Raw genomic sequence first — 21,654 nt, forward strand, 5'->3', positions numbered from 1 at the left:
CAACCTGTGTAGATCACTGCCCTTACCAACCTTTGTAGATCACTGCCCTTACCAACCTGTATCGATCACTGCCCTTACCAACCTGTACAGATACACTGCCTCCAAAAGTCCTCTTTATAACTCTTTTTTCTAGTATTCTTTGTGTTGTTAGCAAATTTAATAACAGTAAATTTGGTATTCTTGGGTATTCAGAACAATAAGGGGCGAACTCATTGAAACCTATCGAATGCTGAAAGGCCTTGATAGGGTCGAAGTGGAGAAGATAGTTCCTATGACAGTAGAATCCAAGACCAGAAGAGACAGCTTCAGAATAGAGCGGCATCCTTTTAGAACAGACATCAGGAGGAATTTCTTTAGCCAGAGAGTGGTGAATCTGTGGAATTCTTTGCCACAGGCAGCTGTGCAATCCAAGTCATTATCTATATTTAAGTCAGAGTTTGATAGATTCTTGATTGGTCAGTGCATGATCGGATATGGGGAGAAGTTAGGAAATTAGGGCTGAAAGGAAAATTGGATCAGCTATGTCGCAATGGAGCAGATTCAATGGGCCAAATGGCCTAATTCTTCCCTGTATCTTATGGTCTTCTGTATCTTCAGTCATTTACATCAAATGCCCACCACTGATCCCCATGGCACCCACACTAATTACCATAGGACCATAGACCATAAGACATAGGAGCAGAATTTAGGGCACTTCGCCCATCCTGTTTAGAAAATAGTCTGAACATTTACTTCTTCTACCAAACCGCGTCACCGTCAATTTTCCAACATTGTATTTCATCGCCGTTTTCTTGTCCATTCTCCTCATCCGTCGAAGTCCTTCTGCATCCTACCTGTTTCTTCAAAACTACCTGCCCCTCCACCAATCTTCATATCGTCTGCAAACTTGGCAACAAAGCCATCTATTCCATCATCTAAACCATTCATATAGGGCATAAAAAGAAGAGGTCCCAACATCGACCCCTGCAGAAAACCACTAGTCACTGGCAGCCAACCAGAAAAGGTGCCCCGTTCATGTCCACAGAATCTCTGGTCTGTTCCTGTGACTACTGAGTCCTCTATCACTACTGCTCCCCTCTTCTCCCTCTTTCCCTTCTGCACCATGGATCCATACTCAGTGCCAATATCCTGGTCGCGTGGCTTTCCCCTGGGAGGTCATCCCCCACAACCGTATACAAAACAGTATACTTATCATTGAGGGGAATGGCCTTCGGGGTGCTCTGCACTAAATGTCTATTCACGTTTCCATTCCATCTCCTGACAGTCACCCAGCTACCTGCCTCCTGCTACTAAAAGGTGACTACTTCCCTGGAACCTCAATTGATGATCTGCTCACTCTTCCGTATAAACCTGAGGTCATCTAGCTAATGCTCCAAATCCCAAACATGGTCTTTAAGGAACTGCAGCCGGATGCACTTCACACAGACACTGGGTCTCCCAGGACTCCAACATCCATTTAAACTGCACTAAGAACCCCTGACACAGTAAGAGAAAAGGGAAACTTAACAGAAACTTAGCCGGACAACTTACCCAGAGCGAACTCCCCTTTCTAGATGAAGCTTCCTTCGAGCCAAAGCCAGACACTCCCACTCTCACCAGTGGCCCACTCCAACAACGGCCACCCCGTTTGTCCTTTCTGTACTTTTACTTACTCCTCTCTCTGCTGCTCCCACCACTGATTCCATTCTGTCAAGCAAAAAATAACCTGCTTACATCTACCGTCTGTTTCCTATTCACCAACCAACCAACTATCCACACTATAAACTCAAGAGGCTCTGCAGATGTCGGAAATCTTGAGCAAGACACAGAATGCTGGAAGAACTCAGCAGGCCGGGCAGCATCTACGGAAGGGAATAACTAGTTGACGTTTCAAGCTGAGACCATCGGGACTAGAAAGGAAGGAGTCTGAGGCCAGAATAAGAAGGTGGAAGGGGGAGGGAAGAGCGTAAACTAGAAGGTTATAGGTGGAACCTGCTGAAGTGGAATGTGTGTGAGTAGGTGGCGTGGTGATTGTGGGCGCGTGGAATGAAGTCAGAAACTCAAGGTTCCTGCACTGGTGATGGGATGGTTAGGAAGGTAAATGGAATGTTGGCCATTATTAGTCAGGGATTTAGTTCCACAGCTCTATAAAACTCTGGTTAGACCACATGGAGTATTGTGTTCAGTTCTGGTTGCCACATTATAGGGAGGATGTGGACGCTTTAGAGAGGGTTGGGAGGAGATTTGCCTCGATTGGAGAGCATGTCCTGTGAGAAAAGGTTGAGGGAGCGAGAGCTTTTCTCTTTGTAGTGGGGAAGGATGAGAGGTGACCTGATAGAGATGTATGATATGAGTCATAGATAGAATTGGACAGCCAGCACCTTTTTCCCAGAGTGGTAATGGCTAACAAGAGTGGAATGTTTTTAAGGTGATTGGAGGAAATTATAGGGGGATGTCAAGGGCAGAGAGTGGTGGGTGCCCGAACATCCTGCCAGGTGTGGGATGATAGAGGCAGATACACCTGAGTCATTTAAGAGGCTCTTAGATAGGTATGTGGACGATTGAAAACTGGAGGGCTTTATTGAGAGGGAAGGGTAGATTGATTTTCCTCCCTTCCTTAGGCCCTTAGCTTCTAAGTGGAGCATAGGCCATCGATGACTTCCCATCTCCGTTGTCCTCTGCAGTCGATGGTATGATTGGACTTCATCAACATTTCTACAGTCTTTTGTGTCCACCGTATAGGGGATTGTCAAACACAGCTTCACCAGAGCCCTGATGGTCAGCCTTACCCGTGTAATGCCCTGGTTAAGGACATGTTTTTGTACTGCTATGCTGTTAGGTATTTTATTTTAGCTGCTTTTCTGCAAACGTAGTGTGTTCTGTTAGCTAAGCTCGTGTTTTGGCTTTGGCTAAGATAAGGAGCCGTTTGCTCAACTTGTGTCAGCCAGTTGGGTTTGTCTTGGTAGGGTTCTGTAACATTCAGTCCAGTGGGCTGCCATGGAACATCCGAGAGAGCTGGGCGGGATCAGATTTCTGAGGGACGGTGGTCCGGGTTTGTCTCTTTGGTTGGGAGATGTTTGAAGAGAAGGAGGTGTGGAGAAGAGCACGAGGGAAGACACTTGGAGGATCTCACCTGAAAGGGAGACCCTTTCGCAAGGAGTGCTTTGTTCTGACGAATGGTTCCAAGGAGGAAGTGCCATTTCTTCTGATTTTGCCAGTTTGTTTGGGATATTCTTCAGGGAAAGTTCGACCTGTAGTTGGTGTTGGAATTCAGCACCGTGAGTAAAGTGATACACCCAACTACTTCAGAAACGAGCTCCAATGTTTGTGTGCACATTTAGTCCTGTTTAACTGTAATGGGCTATTTTTCTTTTATATTTCTATTTACTGTTTGTTGAAGTTGAAATATTGGTAAATATACTAACTTTAATTTTATGCTGGTGTAAGGCCTGTTATTTCCTGCTGAACAATATCTTTTCATGGGCAGTGTTTACACACTACAATTAATGATCCCTAATCAGAACATTCCATTTTCCTGCTTGGTTCAAACCGAATCATTCCAACCCTAGACCTGTGTTGCTAATTGAAAGTGGTCTTCTCACCATTACCCATGCAATACTGAGTCACTTGGCTGTTAGCCAGAGTTAGCTAACGAACCTGGTAAATTACATACTGCAATGAAAGGGTTACACCCATTCCTATTTTTCACGAAGGGGACATAGGGTTGGACGTTGATCTTAGAATAGGTTAAAAGGCCAGTACAACATTGAGGGCTGTTCTATGTTCTAACACAAATGCATTGTTATTATGTTGTACCAAAGGCAGTCCATAAAACACCAACACAGGACCAAAGGGATATGGGGCATTTTGAAAGTTGCTCTCATATGACGTAAGACTGCTCTCTGTAGTTAGAATTTACACTATTGTAATGCCAAAACAGTGGAAAAACTGGCTAGTGAAGGCTCGTGTTATATGATTTAATCCAGCACTTCCTCCTCTGATAATAAAGGGATTACTTGGAATAACTTGATTAGCCACTGTTACTGTATTTGAATAAAAAGGCTGTGGCAGTGCCGTAGTCATAGTTACACACCACAGAAACAGGCCCTTCAACCTAACTCACCCACACCAACCAGGAAGCCTGTCTACACTAACCACATTAGCCTGCACTAGGCCATATTCCTCCACACCCTTCCTATCCAAGTACCTGCCCAAACACCTATACCTGTTTCGACCACTTACTTTGGCTGTTTGTTCCATATAACAAAGTGTGGGAATGTGTCCCACAGATCTCCTTTAATATTCTCTCCTCTCACCTTACACTTGTGACCTCATGTATTAAACATCCCCATCCTGGGAAAACAGATACTATCTACCCTCTATCCCTCATCGTTTTTATAAATCTCCTAAAGGTCACCTCTGAGCCATGTCCATTCTCAGCGAGAATAAACTTAACCTATCCAATCTCGCCGTTCCATGCAACACCCCAGTGAAACTCTTCTGCATTTCTTCTAAAGCTAATACACACTCTAATGCAGTGACAGGAACTCTAGACCATAGTCCCTGTGCAAAGTAACCGTTGATTTGTACAACTGCAACGTGACCCCCTAACTGATGAAGACAAACATGTCAAATGTCTTCTTCACTCCCCTGTCCATCCACGTTTTCAGGGAATTATGAATTTTTACCCCAGTATCCCTCTGTCCACCATCTCTCCTGAGGTCCTGGCTGTATTAAATCTGTTAGTTTATGATGTCCCAAAATGCATTGCCTTTGGATTAAATTTCACCTTTCACCGTGCTGCCCAGAATTCAAATGAACTATGTCTCTTGTAACAACGCACACAAAATGCTGGAGGAACTCAGCAGGTCAGGCAGCGTCTATGGAGGAGAATAAACAGTCGAAGTTTCAGGCAGAGATGCTTCTTCAGGTCTGGAAAGAAATGAGGAAGATGCCAAAATAAAAAGGTGGGCGTGGAGGGGAAGGAGGATAGCTGGAAGGTGATAGGTGAGGCCAGTTGGGTAGGATCTCTCTGTATCCCTTCACAACTTTCATTGCGATCCAGCACTCCACCACCTTTTGTCCACTCAGCAACTTCCTAATGAACCCATCAGCATTCTCATCCAGTCATGTATATACAAGCAACAAACGACCCAGCAATGATCCCTGAAGTATACTCCCGGTCATAGATTTCTCATCAGAAAACCTCAACTATTACCCTATTCCTCCTAATGCCAAATCATTTTGGGTCTTGTTTGCCTATACACCTTGGATCCCAGGTACCCTAACCATATGGACCAGGCTACCAAATAGGATTTTGTCAAGAGCTTTGCTAAAATCCATATAAACCATGTCCATTTCCTAGATTTCATCGATTTTATTAGTCATCTCTTCAAAAAAATCAGTCAGATTTGTGAGATAGTTTTGTGCAGAATATATTCTAAGTTGACTCCTCCGAATTAGGCCCAGTGGTTCCAAGTGACTCTAAGTCTTGTCCCTGGAGGTTGCCCACATTCACTTCGCTCACGGCTGATCCATGCTTCCCTCAGTCCTCTGCTGTCACTCCTGTCGGCAGTTTTGGAATTCTGAGCATGCTTGCACTGATGTTATAGACAATAGACAAAAGACAATAGACAATAGATGCAGGAGTAGGCCATTCCTGTCAGCACCGCCATTCACTGTGATCATGGCTGATCATCCACAATCAGTATCCAGTTCCTGCCTTATCCCCATAGCCTTTGATTCCGCTATCTTTAAGAGCTCTATCCATCTCTTTCTTGAAAGCATCCAGAGACTTGGCCTCCACAGCCTTCTGGGGCAGAGCATTCCATATATCCACCCTCTCTGGGTGAAAATGTTATCTCAGTTTATATTTAGGTAATTAATATCTTTTATCACTCAGTTGTTTTTGCATAGATAGTTGTTCTTTGAGTTTCCTTAGATCATTTGTAAGTTTGTAATACAGAATATGGCAACCAATGTGGTAGTCCAGCTGTGATAAACCACCAATAATGGACTATCCCTTTCATTAGCTGACATCCGTGGAGACTGAAAGATGCAACATTTCAGGTCAATCAGAAAGTGCTGATGAAGGAAGGCCATCCTGAAATACTGACTCTGTTTTCTCTCTCCACAGATGCTGCCTGACCTGTTGAGTATCTTCAGCATTTTCTTATTTCATATTTCCATCCTTTGTGCTACTTTTGGCTTTTGGCATCTGAGGCCCTGTTCAGCCTCTCAGTTACCTCTTCTGAACAAGCCCGAAGGGGTAACTCTGCGGGGCCTGACTGTGTCTATCCAAGAACTTTGCAGGAAGCTAGAAAATAACTTGTGGGAGCCCTGCTGAGATACTTTATTTTTTTTTTATTTAGAGAAACATTTGTACCAATATTAGTGATAAGCGAGATGTTGGTAGACTGGAGGTTAATGTATGTTGTGCCTTTATTTAAGAAGGGTGGTAAAGAAAATTCTGGCAGCTATAGACCAGCGAGTCTACCATCTGCGGTTAGTAAGTTACTCTAGTGGATTCTGACGGATAAGGTATACAAAACATACATCTGGAATGAAGAGGTTGCTTCTGTGTAGGGAGCATGGCTTTGAACATGGAAGATCATGTCCTATGAACTTGATAGGCTTCTTTATCAGATAAATTCAGTAAAAGTGAATTATATTATGTATCTCAAATATTTGGGTAGTAATTGTGAATTCTGAAAGGCATATTTCTGTTGCCCGAACAGTTGTAATGTGGGTGTCACCTGTACAGGAACTATGTTCTGCCTACACCTAACAGTAAGCACACCTGTAATGAATGGATTGGATGCCGGAGACCTTCCCAGCCGATGCCGGGCAGCCTGACCTGCCCGATACAGTGTCTGCTTGTTCCTTTTCTTCTCCACTGAGTTTTCTCCCATTCCTGCCTTCCTTGGCTTTACCTTTGGATTTTGCATCACTCGCTCCAGGTGATGACACAGGGACTGGTCAGCACCTCCACTGCTCCCATCTCTCTGTTTCTTCCTTACCCTGTTTTTACCTGAGAAAGAAACAATTCATTTGTAAGTAATTCTGACTGTCCTCGCCAGGGATGGGTTCACTCTGAAAATTGCTGACAATTAATCTATCAACCCATTTCCAATGTCAACAAAGCTTCCAAGCCTTTCCTATGAAGGGGAATACAATACTCAAGATGTAGCCTGACCAGTTTTATTAAACTGCAGTGCAACTTTCTAACTAAAACCCAATTCCTCAACTAACAAAGGCAAGCCTGCCATTGCCTTCGCTACAACCCTATCGACCTATACAGATACCTTCAGGAATCTATGAACTTGGACCCAGGATCCCTCTGATTAAAGCTCCTTCCACAGTCCACGCACTTCCTCTTTACATCGGATTTCCTAAAATATAATACCTCACACTTGCCACAATTAAATTCCACCTGCCACTTCTCCACCCACATCTGCTCAAATCCTGCTCTACCCTTTGGCAAACCGATTACTGACTCTGACACACCCAGTCCACAAAGAACTGGAGGTTACTTATTGCAGCTAAAGTTAGGTGAATGTTTCAGAAAGCAGTCCAACATTCTGCTCGGAGTGTGTAAACTCTCAAACCCAAAAATGAACAGTAAACAACATGTTACGAGGCAACAGCTGCTGGGTAGGGAAAACATTATAAATTCCAGCGCCAGTTAGTGAATAGGTGTCCCCGCACCATTGTCCAGTACATAGAACATAGAATAGTACAGCGCAGGATCAGGCCATTCAGCCCACAATATTGTGCTGAACCAGCTAAAAAGCAAATCAAAAACACCTAGACACTAATCCCTCCTACCTACACCATGTCCATATCCCCTCATCTTCCTGACATCCATGTACATATCCAAATGTCTCTTAAAAGCTTCTAATGTATTTGCTTCTACCACCATACCAGGCAGTGCATTCCAGGCACCCACCACTCTCTGATAAAAAAACTTACCCCTCATATCCCCCTTGAACCTAGCTTCTCTTCTTCAATGCATGCCCTCTGGTATTAGACTTTGTCAATGCTGGGAAACAGCCACTCTCTGTCCACTCTATCTGTGCCTCTCATAATCTCGTAAACCTCTGAAAGATCTCCACTCAGCCTCCGCCACTCCAGAGAAACCAACCCAAGTTTATGCAGCTTCTTGTGATGGCGCATGATCTCTCAACCAGGCAGCATCCTGGTAAACCTTTTCTGCAGCCTCTCCCAAGCCTCAACATCTTTCCTATAGTGGGGTGACCAGAACTGTACACAACCAGAGTTCTATAAAGTTGCAATGTAGCCTCCTGACTTTTGAACTCAGGGCCTCGACTAATAAAAGTAAACATTCCATAAGCCTCCTTAACTGCCCTAGTGACCTGCGTAGTCACTTTCAAGGACCTATGAACTTGGATCCCAAGATCTCTCTGTTAATCAAATCAGTTAAGGACCTGCCCTTAACAGTGTACCATCTCCTTGCGTTTGCCATATTGAGGCGCAACCTCCCGCTCATCTGGGTTAAACTCCATCTGTCATTTCTCAGCCCATGTCTGTATTGTGCTGTATTCTTAACCAGTCTGTTCACAACTCTACCAATCTTGGTATCATCCACAAATTTACTAACCCACCATTCTATGTTTTCATCCAGGTCATGTTCACAAACAGCAGAAGTCCCAGCAGAGATCCTTGCAGAACTCCACTAATTACAGACCTTCAGCTTGAATAAGTCCCTTCAACCACCACCCTCTGGTTTCTCTGCTCAAGCCAGCTCTGAATCCAAACAGTCAACTTGCCACGGACCTCTTGCATCTTCATCTGTTGGATTAGCCTCTAATGAGGCAACTTGTCAAACTCCTGACTAAAGTCCTTGGAGACAACATCCACTGCACTACCCTTTTCAATCTCTCTCACCACCTGGTCAAAAAAAAAACAAATCAAGTTGGTAAGGCACAACCTGCCCAGGGGATCACAAAGGTGAGGAAAGAGCACCGGGTCGAGACAACAGAGACTTATGGAGAAGAGGAGTTCGGTGGGTAATTAAATGGACGAGTTGATGGCGCTAGCCAGGAGTCAGAGAACATTTCTGAGAGCAATGTTATGTGTTTTACTGAAATGTGGCTGTACGTGGACATACCCGACCAAAACTTTTCCATGGAGGGCTTCCAGACCGTTCAGGTTGACCGGAGGTGCACTGAGAGTGGTAAGCGTGAAGGAGTTGGGGGCTTGCTGTTCTGGTTAACAACAGATGGTGCAATCCTGGTCGAGGAACGATCAAGGAACGTGTTTGTAGCTCGGATATTGAACTTTTTGCTGTTGGACTCCAGCCATATTCCACCGAGATGCAACATTGGGCACCATGGGAGGTTGTTCCTGCCTGTGCCCATCGAACTTTGCAGCTCCTCCCATGGAGGGTTAGACACCCTGAGCCAATAGGCTGGTCCTGGACTTATTTCCATCTGGCATAGTTTGCATATCGTTGTTTGATTGTTTGTGGTTTTTGTATTGCTATATTTATGCTCTATTCTTGGTTGGTGCAGCTGTAGTGAAACTCAGTTTTCCCTCGGGATCAATAAAGTATGTCTATGTCTATGTCACAAAGCCATGCTGTTTCTCCTTAATTAGGTCATGGGTTTCTAAATGCTCATATATCCTACCTGTAAGAATTTTCCCCAGTATTTTCCCTACAACTGACATGAGGCTCACCAGTCTCTAGTTTCCAGGATTTTCCCTTGCTCCTATCTTAAACAGAGGTGCAACATTAGCCCCTCGACAGTCCTCTGGGACCTTGCCTGTGGCTAATGAGGACACAAAAAGGGCCCAGCAGTCTCTTCTCTTGCCTCCTTCAATAACCCGGGGTAAACTCCATCGAGCCCTACAGACTTAACCACTTTAATACTCATTAAGAGGCTCAACAATTTCTCCTCCTTGACCTCTAAATGTCCTAATGTATTATACACTCAGCACTGATCTCCCTGGTCCCCTATCCCTTTTTCCTTGGCAAATACTGAAACAAAGGACTCATTCAGTATCTCACTCACATCCTCTGCAACCAACCCAAATGTTGCCCTCTTTATCCTTGAGTGGTCTGACCTTAAGAAGTAGAAGGGTGGGTTAGTAAGTTTGCTGATGACACAAAACAAACTTGGGAGTGTTGTGGATAGTCTGGAGGGTTGTCAGAGGTTGCAGCGGGAATCGATAGGATGCAGAACCGGGCTGAGAAGTGGCAGATGGAGTTCAACCCAGACAAGTGTGAAGTGGTTTGTTTTGGTAGGTCAAATTTGAAGACAGAATATAAAATGAATGGTAAGACTCTTAGTAGTGTGAAGGATCTGAGAGATCTTGGGGTCTGTGTCGATATGACACTTAAAGCTGTTGCTCAGGTTGACTGAGTTCAAGAGCTGTGAGGTAATGTTACAGCTATATAAAATCTTGGTCAGACCCTGCTTGAAGTACTGTGTTCAGTTCTGTTTACCTCACTACAGGAAGGATGTGGATAGCATAGAGAGAGTGCAGAGGAGATTGACAAGGATTTTGCCTGGATTGGAGGCCATACCTTATGAGAATAGATTGAGTGAACTTGGCCTTTTCTTCTTGGAGCGATGGAGGATGGGAGGTGACCTGACAGATGTGTGTAAGATGATGAGGAGCATTAATCGTGTGGATAGCCAGAGGCTTTTTCCCAGGGCTGAAATGGCTAACATGAGAGGGCACAGTTTTAAGGTGCCTGGAAATAGGTACTGAGGGGATGTCAGGGGTAAGTTTTTCACACAGAGAGTGGTGGGTGCGTGGAATGCACTGCCAGCGGGGTTGGTGGAAGTGAATACAATAGGGTCTTTTAAGGACCTCTTAGATAGGTATACGGAGCTTAAAAAAATAGAGGTCTATGTGCTAGGGAAATTCTAGGCAGTCTCAAGAGTAGATTACATCATGGGCACAACACTGTGGGCCGAAGGGCCTGTAATATGGTGTAAATTTCTATGTTGTATGGCCCCATCTTTCCCTAGTTATCCTCTTACTCTCTTGATGTAAGTATAGAATACCCTGGGATTCACCTTCATGCTACTTGCCAAGGACTTTTCATGGCCCGTCCCAGCTTTCTCAATCCCCTCTTTAGCTCTTTATAATCCTCACGTGCTTCGTTTGTTCCCGACCTCCAAAGTTTTACATACTTTTCCTTTTCCTTCTTGACTAAATTTATCATCTCTCTGGACATCCAAGGTACTCTTATCTTTCCATTCCCTTCCTTCCTTCTAACAGGAACATGCCTTTCCTGTTCTCTGTGCAATTGATCTTGAAACGCCCTCCACATGTCTGATGTGGACTTGCCAGTGAAAGGGTGGCCCCAATCAACACTTCTTAGTTCTTATCTAATGCCCATATAATTTTCCCTACTCTAATCTAAAACTCTCCCACAAGGACCATTCCTACCGTTATTGAGAGATGTCCTGAAAGTTAAGGAGTTGCGGTCACCATTCCCTAACCGTTCACCCACTGAAAGGTCAGTCACCTGGCCAGGCTCATTACCCAACACCAGGTAATGATAGATTGCTGAATATCTAACATTTGACGTGTGAATGGTGATTAGCCTTCGCTTAATGATTGTTTAAGTGAATAACCTCTCTTGTTTTAAACAAAGTGTTAAACAAAGCAATGTTGAGCAAAATTCCTGAGGGTTTTACAAAATTTCCCTGTTAAATAGGCAACGACAATCTGAGGAACATGTGCAAAATTGTGTTTGAGAGTAAAGGGTTAATCCGGGTGTAGAACAGCCCTTGAACATACTATCGTATAAGCTATACTATTGATAAAGTGATGATATCTTTAGCTACCCGCAGAAAGTATCGTTCCCTCTGGTCCCAGTGCCCTTCATCTCTCCCCCTTTTTGTTCCACTATCACTGTCTGTATTTATTGGGTTCCAGCACCGGGAAATTTGTGTCACAAAACTTCCCTCAGCAGCTTCACAACCTTCACTCTCCCCTTCTCCATCTGTCTTTGTCTCATTGCCTGATACCATCTATAACTCACCTGTCTTCCCACCTCACACCCACCTGATCCATCTGTCCCCCCACACCCTCACCCCCTAACTGATCCACTTGTCCTCAACCGATCCCTCACCTGATCCACCTGTCTCTCACTTGATCCCCCACCTGACCCAACTGCCTCACCATCCTTCCCCCCACCTGACCCACTTCTCTCTCAAACACCCCACCTGATCCACCTGTCTCACTAACCTACCTCCCAAATGACCCACCTGTCATCTCCACACCTGATCTATCTGTCTCTCCACCCACACCACTTGATCCTTCTGTCTCCCCACCTCCCACCTGATCCACCTGTTTCCCCACCCCATATTCCCCCACCTGATCAACGTCTCCCCAACCCCACCTACCTGATCAAGTTGCCCCTCCACTCCCCATCTGATCCACCTTCCCCCACCCCCTAACTGATCCACCTGTCCCCAAACCACATCTCCCCATGATCATCATCTCCCCACCCCATATCTGTTTCAATTTTTCCCATCCCCACATCCCCACCTGATCTATCTGCATTTCCTCCCCACACCTGATCCATCTCTCCTCATCTCACCCACCTGATCCAGTTGCCTCACCAGTCCACACCCCCACTCGTTTTTCCTGTCTCCCCAACACACACCCCTCCACCTGATCCACTTGTCTCCCTACCCCACACCTCCCAACTACCTGCTGCCTGTTACCCTCCACCATTCCACAGTCCCTCAATTACCTGCTGCCTCCTGTCGCGCCCCTTTCTCCCCTTTTATATTGGCTATCTACTGCCTCCAATGTGTCTGGGCCAAGATATGTCTCTACTGCTGCAGATTAGAAAGATCATGATTGCCTATGTCAAACAACACGGCACATAAGGAATGAACAATCTTCTCACTCCCCTCTCAATCTTGATGGAAAGATTGAAACGTCAACAATTCTGTTCCTGTTCCTTCCGCAGATATTACTCGATCTGCTGAGCTCTTCCAGCACTTTTCTTCTGTGCTGCAGATACTGGCGTCTGCTTAACCTTGTGCCTCTTCTTTGAATCTTGACTCCTGATTCTGTAGGAGTTGTTCACATTTTCCAGCTGTTCTGTTTGATGATTAGAAGAAAGAATCCAAAGTACCAGTTGTGATTGTCTTGACTGGCTAGCTTCACCACAAGCACAGAAGATTCATCATCATCATTATGTTGTGTTATAACCATATAACCATATGACAATTACAGCACGGAAACAGGCCATCTCAGCCCTTCTAGTCCATGCCGAATGCTTACTCTCACCTAGTCCCACCGACCTGCACTCAGCCCATAACCCTCCATTCCTTTCCTGTCCATATAGCTATCCAATTTTACTTTAAATGACAATATCGAGCCTGCCTCTACCACTTCTACTGGAAGCTCGTTCTACACAGCTACCACTCTCTGAGTAAAGAAGATCCCCCTCGTGTTACTCCTAAACTTTTGCCCCCTAACTCTCAACTCATATTCTCTTGTTTGAATCTCCCCTACTCTCAATGGAAAAAGCTTATCCACATCAACTCTATCTATCCCCCTCATGATTTCAAATACCTCTATCAAGTCCCCCCTCAACTTTCTACGCTCCAAAGGATAAAGACCCAATTTGTTCAACCTTTCTTCGTAACTTAAGTGGTGAAACCCAGGTAACATTCCAGTAAATCTTCTCTGTACTCTCTCAATTCTGTTGACATCTTTCCTATAATTTGGTGACCAGAACTGTACACAATACTCCAAATTTGGCCTTATCAATGCCTTGTAGAATTTTAACATTACATCCCAACTCCTATACTCAATGCTCTGATTTATAAAGGCCAGCAGACCAAAAGCTTTCTTCACCACCCTATCCACATGAGATTCCACCTTCAGGGAACTATTCATCATTATTCCTAGATCCCTCTGAACTACTGCATTCTTCATTGCCCTACCATTTACCATGTATGTCCTATTTTGATTATTCCTACCAAAATGTAGCACCTCACACTTATCAGCATTAAACTCCATCTGCCATCTTTCAGCCCACTCTACTAACTGACCTAAATCTCTCTGCAAGCTTTGAAAGCCTACTTCATTATCCACAACGCCACCTATCTTAGTATCATCTGCATACTTACTAATCCAATTTACCACCCCATCATCCAGATCATTAATGTATATGACAAATAACATTGGACCCAGTACAGATCCCTGAGGCACGCCACTAGTCACTGGCCTCCAATCTGACAAACAGTTATCCACCATTACTCTCTGGCGTCTCTCATCCAGCCACTGCTGAATCCATTTTACTCCTTCAATATTAATACCTAACGATTGAACCTTCCTAACTAACCTTCCGTGTGGAACCTTGTCAAAGGCCTTACTGAAGTCCATATAGACAACATCCACTGCTTTACCCTCGTCAACTTTCCTGGTAACCTCTTCAAAAAATTCAGTAAGATTTGTCAAACATGACCTTCCATGCACAAATATGATGTGGGTGATCATAGTCTTATGACTGTGATTGGTTCTTGGCAATAATCTTCAGAGATTGTCTGCTGGAGTCAGTGGTCATATAACCAGGGCTTGTGGCTTGCACCATCTGCTCATACGACTATCCCCCACCTGCTCCCATGGCTTCACATGACCCTGATCGGGGGTGGGGGGTAGTCAGATGGAGGAAAGGAACGCCTTACACCTCCTTTGGTAGATTTGGTAGAGACATCTCCACCCTGCCATTAAACTAAAGACGAGTTTATTTAAATTAAATTCTGGGTCTATAAACTGTGTAGCTCCCTGTTGCAAAGAAACTTATCACAGATTCTCTGAAAGGACTAACAACACTTACTCCTGAAGCCAGCTGGTCTTCATTCATCATCTTCGCTATGGCTCCTTATGGTGTTTTCAAACATTTAGTGATACCAAGTTTCACAATTCATCAGCTGAACTACGTGGAGTTAGTTACTTTGGAGCCACATAACTTTACCATATACTCTACACTAGGGAGTCCTGACAACAATAGAATCACAACATTCTTGAAATGACCTCACAACCCTGGATTATTACAGACCACAGCTGGAGTATGGAGACAGATCTGTACACCCCTCATTTGTAAGGAACCAAAGACCTGGGCTAAAAGGATTCACTTGTCAAGATTGGCCTCCCAACAGAAGCGAAGGTCAAGAAAGAGGACGTGGCTATAAAATTCACATTAAACAGCTACAATAGAGAGTAGACAGAGAGAAACTGTTGTTATTGGTGAAAGAAGGACTAGAGCCTCAGATTTAAGTGAGTAACTGTACAGCAATTGATTACAGAAGAAGGAGATGGCCATAGCCCCTCATGCCTACTCTGCCATTCAATAAATTCAGGCTTCCTCTTTTATCCCCACGTCAGTTTCACACACTTACTCGACATCACTTAATGCTCATAGTATCTAAGTATAACAAATAGTGTTTTAAACATACCAAGTGACTTGAGTCTCATAAGCAACTCGGGTTGAATCACCACTCTGGATAAATAAATTTTGTTTCCCATGAAAGAAGTATTTGCTAACGGGATCTCAGATTGTCTGGTGATAGGGTGCAGGGCCAGCTCTGGGTAGGTGTATGATGGTTGGGTGAGAATGAATGTGCTCTGATGAGTAAGTGTGCAGACAACTCAAGAATTAGTGGAGCCACAGTGAGCAAAAAAGATCGTCTAAGAATACAGCAGGACACCGGCCACCTGGAAGGTTTTTTGGAGCAGTGGCAGATTGGATTTAATATGGACATCTGTGAGGTAATGCACTTTGAGAATTCAAATTCTGATAGGACATGCAGAGTAAATGGCAGAAACTTCAGCAGTGTCAAAGTGTAGACAACCCTTGGAGTGTAAATCCATAATGGTGGATACATGGGTGGATAGGGTGATAACCCAGGTGGATAGGGTGCTGACCCAGGTGGATAGGATGATGACGCAGGTGGATAGGGTGATGATCCAGGTGGATAGGGTGGATAGGGTGGTGACCTAAGTGGATAAGGAGGTGACCCAGGTGGATAGGATGGTGTCGCAGGTGGATAAGGTGAATAGGGAAGTGACCCAGGTGGATAGAGGGTGACACAGGTGGATAGAGAGGTGACACAGGTGGAGAGTATGCTCACCCAGGTTGATCAGGTGGTGACTCAGGTGGGTAGAATCCTGACCCAGTTGGATAGGATGCTGATGCAGGTTGTTAGGGTTGTGACGAAGGAGTTTGGTGTGCCTGCCTTCACAGGCTATTGCATTGAGTATAGAACCGGAAGTCATGTTTCAGCAGTACAAAACATTAGTACATGGAGTACTGTTACAGTTTTGGTCACCACACCACGGGAAAGATGTGGTCACTTTAGGGAGAGTAGATCAGGATCAAAATCAGAACTAGAAGCAAAATCAAGATCAGGATGAGAATATGGTTTAATATCACCAGAATATGTTGTGAAATTTGTTTTTTTGCAGCAGCAGTATGAAGCAATACATAATAATAAAAAGTATAAATAACAATAAGTGTACATAGAAAAAGTAAATTAAATTAATTATGTAGTGCAAAAAGGTAGGGGAAAATTAGTGAGATGGTGTACATGGGTTCATTGTTCATTCAGAAATCTGATGGCGAAGGGGAAAAAGCTGTTCCTGAATCATTGAGTGTGGGTCTTCAGGATCTTGTACCTTCTCCTTGATGGTACCAATGAGAAGAGGGCATGTCTTGGGTGATTGGGGAATTAATTGATTGATGCATCACCATTTGAAGATATCCTTGAAGTTGAGGAGTCTAGTGCCCATGACTGAGTGTACAACTTTCTGCAGCTTGTGCAGTGGCCCCTCCATGCCAGATGGTGATGCAACCAGTTAGAATGCTCCCCACAGTACATCTGTAGAAATATGCGAGAGATTTTGGTGACGCACCGATTCTCCTCAAAGTCCTAATGAAATATAGTTGCTGTCATTCCTTCTCTGTAATTGCCTCAATATGTTGGACACAGGATAGATCTTCAGAAATGTTGACACCCAGAACTTGAAACTGCTCACCCTTTCCACTGATGATCCCTCGATGAGGACGGCTATGTGTTCCCTTGTCTTGCCCTTCCTGAAGACCACAATCAATTTCTTGGTCTTACTGCAAGATTGTTGCTGCGACACCACTCAACCAGCTGACCTGCCTTGCTCCTGTACGTCTCCTCGTCACCACCTGAAATTCTTGCCAACAGTAGTTGTGTCATCAGCAAACTTATAGATAGTGTTTGAGCTGTGCCTCGCCACACACACACAGAGATTCACCAACATGTTATTATTAGGAAAGTTTCATGATGGGGGCCAGAGATGGAATATAGTCAGAGCCATTCTCCAAGGGTGAGGGAGTCTAAGATGAGTGGGGACAAGCTAAGTAGAGGGGAAAATATTGAAGAATCTGAGGGATAAGCGTTTCACACAGAGTGGTAAATATCTGGAACAAGATGCCAGAGGAGATGATGGAGGCAGATACAATTACAACATTTAAAAGGTGTTTGGGCAGGAATGTAGTGGAGGGATACAGGGCTGAAGAAGGCAAGCAGGTTTAGGGCAGATGGATAGACACTATGGACGATTTGGGCCAAAGGTCCTATCGCCATGCTGTATAATCCTATGATGATTTTATGACTCTCAGACCCCTCTCACTATAACTAATCTCTCTCTCTCCTTTTTCTCTATTTTGATCCTTTCTTTCAGACTGTGATCCCTCCTTCTGGGCAAGCAGACAGCCAATCCATCACATAAACCCCACAGGAATTTTGTAAATTTCAGTGAGATCACCTTTCATTTGTATAAACTCAAGAGAATATAAACTGATTTGCTTAATCTCTTATTGCATGACGAGTCTCAGAAATCAATCTCATGAGTCTTTGTCAGACTTTGTCCTTGCAGGGCTGAAGAAACCATATCAGCTCACAGGAAACGCCATCCCCTTCTCGCAATTCCTCCGTCTCCGCCGCATCTGCTCTCAGGATGAGGCTTTTCATTCTAGGACGAGGGAGATGTCTTCATTTTTTAAAGAAAGGGGCTTCCCTTCCTCCACTATCAACTCTGCTCTTAAACGCATCTCCCCCATTTCACGTACATCTGCTCTCACTCCATCCTCCCACCACCCCACTAGGAATAGGGTTCCCCTGGTCCTCACCTACCACCCCACCAGCCTCCGGGTCCAACATATTATTCTCCGTAACTTCCGCCACCTCCATCGGGATCCCACCACTAAGCACATCTTTCCCTCCCCACCTCTCTCTGCATTCCGCAGGGATCGCTCCCTACACAACTCCCTTGTCCATTCGTCCCCCCCATCCCTCCCCACTGATCTCCCTCCTGGCACTTATCCGTGTAAGCGGAACAAGTGCTACCCATGCCCTTACACTTCCTCCCTTACCACCATTCAGGGCCCCAAACAGTCCTTCCAGGTGAGGCAACACTTCACCTGTGAGTCGACTGGGGTGATATACTGCATCCGGTGCTCCCAATGTGGCCTTTTATATATTGGCGAGACCAGACGCAGAATGGGAGACCGCTTTGCTGAACACCTACGCTCTGTCCGCCAGAGAAAGCAGGATCTCCCAGTGGCCACACATTTTAATTCCACATCCCATTCCCATTCTGACATGTCTATTCACGGCCTCCTCTACTGTAAAGATGAAGCCACACTCAGGTTGGAGGAACAATACCTTATATTCCGTCTGGGTAGCCTCCAACCTGATGGCATGAACATCGACTTCTCTAACTTCCTCTAGGCCCCACCTCCCCCTCGTACCCCATCTGTTACTTATTTTTATGCACACATTCTTTCTCTCACTCTCCTTTTTCTCCCTCTGTCCCTCTGAATATATCTCTTGCCCATCCTCTGGGTCCCCCCCCCCACTGTCTTTCTTCCCGGACCTCCTGTCCCATGATCCTCTCGTATCCCCTTTTGCCAATCACCTGTCCAGCTCTTGGCTCCATCCCTCCCCCTCCTGTCTTCTCCTATCATTTTGGATCTCCCCCTCCCCCTCCAACTTTCAAATCCCTTACTCACTCTTCCTTCAGTTAGTCCTGACGAAGCGTCTCAGCCTGAAACGTCGACTGCACCTCTTCCTAGAGATGCTGCCTGGCCTGCTGCGTTCACCAGCAACTTTGATGTGTGTTGCTTGAATTTCCAGCATCTACAGAATTCCTGTTGTTCAGCTCACAGGATGTCACTTCTAGTATCACTGTATATCAGAGCAAGGGATCTCTACTCCTCCACTCAAAGCCTTTACAGTGAAAACAAACATTCAGTCTGAGCTCCTCCGGCAGTGCAGTTTGAAATTTTTTTTAGATTACGAGGACAAGCAGTCCTCCTTTGTTGTCATTTAGTAATGCATGCATTAAGAAATGGTACAATATTTCCTCCGGTGTGATATCACAAAACACAGGACAGACCAAGACTGAAAATACTAACAAAACCACATAATTATAACATATAGTGACAACAGTGCAACAATACCATAACTTGATGAAGAAGTCCATGAGGACAGTAAAAAGTTCAAAGTCTCTCAAATGTCCCACGTCTCACGCAGTCGGGAGAAGGCAGAAAAACTCTCCCTGCCATGCCCGACCACAGTCCGACTCTGAGTCATCCGAAAACTTCGAGCCTCCAATCAGCTCTCCGACACCAAGTACCGAGCACCATCTCTATCCGAACGATTTGACCTCAATCTCAGTCGCCAACAGCAGGCAAAGCCGGGGATTTTGAGGCCTTCCCTCCGAAAGATTCTAGATCGTGCAGTAACAACATCAGCGAACCTGCGTTTCAGAAATTTCTCCAGATGTTCCTCTGTGCTTTCACATCTCCAGATTCCAGTATCTGCAGGTTCTCTTGTCTACAATATGCTTCCAAATTGATTGCTGCACTTGCATTTTAACTTTCACTTATACTGAATACCAATTTACCAAGACATCTACTCTTTCTGTCAAGGTGGACGCAAAGGTTGAAACCCCCTCAAGCCCCTACGCACTCCCCGTCTCTATAACCCCCCTCCAGCCAGTACAATCCTCCCTGTCTCTGTAACCCCTCCAGCCCCTATGCACTCCCCGTCTGTACAATCCTTCCTGTCTCTATAGCCTCCTCCACCCCTACACCGTCCCCTCGGCTCTCCACTGGAGGGATATGGCAACCCAAGCGGTGCCCATAGAGGCAGAGGAACACACGACGCTTCGGGGTTGAGAAACCGGTGTGTGACAGAGAGCCCAGCATGGAGGAGGAAGCTGGGGTGAGCAGCTGATGTAAGGGGCAGGTGGAGAGGCTGGAGGGTCCAACAGGACCTCCAGTGTTTTCTCTTTGTTTATATAATAGTTGGTTCCTTAAGGTTGTTATAACAGGAGGAGTAGTGGGGATAAGCTCCCACTACCTATTAAATGTCTCAAATGGTGTGCATCCCAAATAGTCTCTGATGACCAAATCCAGCTCCTGGCCTTCACATGTGCCTTAACTACTAAGCCTGGCAGAAAGAACTGTTTCTACTGACAGGAGAGGGAGCAAAAGTAGGTTACTGTGCCCTAAAACCAGTCAGTCAGACAGATGGGGCTCATCATCTAGGAGAAGGAGAACTTTGATCCCAAAGCTCCACTGCCTTGCAGCTGTACCCAGTCATGGTGAGGGCTTCAGGAGTAAAACCCGAGGGAAAATCCAGAGCTGGAGTTCGTAAGGCAGCCCTACGTTGAGTGCAACGCTGACCGGCAACTCCTGCGATGCCGCTGATCCCAAACTGTATCGGTCTCTACTGTTCCTTTGAGTTTATCAGCTGTGTGGGGAGACAGAGCCTGCCGCTGAGCCAGCACCTTGTTCACCATATTGTACTGCCCCGGCTTGCATATTGGCCTGTGCATCACATAGACAATATTGTACTGCCCTGGCTTGCGTATCGAACTGTGCATCACATAGTCCATATTGTACTGCCCCGGCTCGCGTATTGGCCTGTGCATCACATAGACAGGTGGGATACAACATCCATGGTTGACCCCAAGCAACCAAGAGCCTCAATATAATAGTAATCTGGAAGAAGACCAAATTTATGAGAATGTGAAATTATTTAGCAAAAATTAACTCATAATACTTATTTGACAATAAATTATTTTCAGAGCAATTCAGGGATTGAAAAGGATATTCAAGGGATTTAGGGTAATCAAGTTCTCATGAAGAGGAAAGGGTGGAACTGATGAAGGGTCTTGGCCCAAAGTATCGAATCTTTTGAATCTTTTCCTCTCCACAGATGCTGCCTGACTTGCTGAGTTCCTCCAGCATTTTGTGTGTGTTTCTCTGGATTTCCAGCACCTACAAAATCTCTTGTATTTAATATCTACATCTCCTGTTTGACAAGGTGTTTAGGAGTAAGAAATGGCCAGAAAGGAAAGGTTAGGAGAGAGAGAGTGCAGGTGAGCAATGATGAAAATACAGGAAGTGTAGAGGTGAAATTAAATGAGATACCGTACACACAGATTGGATTGATTTATTGCAGTTAAATGCAGAAATACAGTGAAAAGTTTTCACTTTTCATGCTTTCAGGCTGATCATTCCATGCATAATTATATCTACAGTACTGTGGAAAAGTCTTAGGCACATAAGACCATAAGACAGGAGCAGAATTAGGCCATCTGGCCCATCGAGTCTGCTCCATCATTCAA

General features: G+C 45.0%; 1 protein-coding gene across 8 annotated transcripts in view; it reads right to left on the minus strand.

Annotated features, from left to right (window-relative positions):
• The window catches only part of LOC140188520 (protein polyglycylase TTLL10-like), a 171,638-nt gene that overhangs the window by 75,929 nt on the left and 74,055 nt on the right, over window positions 1-21,654 (minus strand). For 7 of the 8 annotated variants that reach the window (XM_072244875.1, XM_072244876.1, XM_072244874.1 and 4 more), the window contains one exon: window positions 6,779-7,009. The exons of the other annotated variant lie outside the window; for it this stretch is intronic. In XM_072244875.1, the coding sequence (XP_072100976.1) occupies window positions 6,779-6,926 (148 nt within the window). In that variant the 5' untranslated portion in view covers window positions 6,927-7,009. The remainder of the gene's footprint in view (window positions 1-6,778; window positions 7,010-21,654) is intronic. 8 annotated transcript variants of the gene reach the window in all.

The sequence above is a fragment of the Mobula birostris genome, chromosome 27 (genome assembly GCF_030028105.1).
Source record: "Mobula birostris isolate sMobBir1 chromosome 27, sMobBir1.hap1, whole genome shotgun sequence".
In the NCBI taxonomy this organism is placed as follows: domain Eukaryota; kingdom Metazoa; phylum Chordata; class Chondrichthyes; order Myliobatiformes; family Myliobatidae; genus Mobula; species Mobula birostris.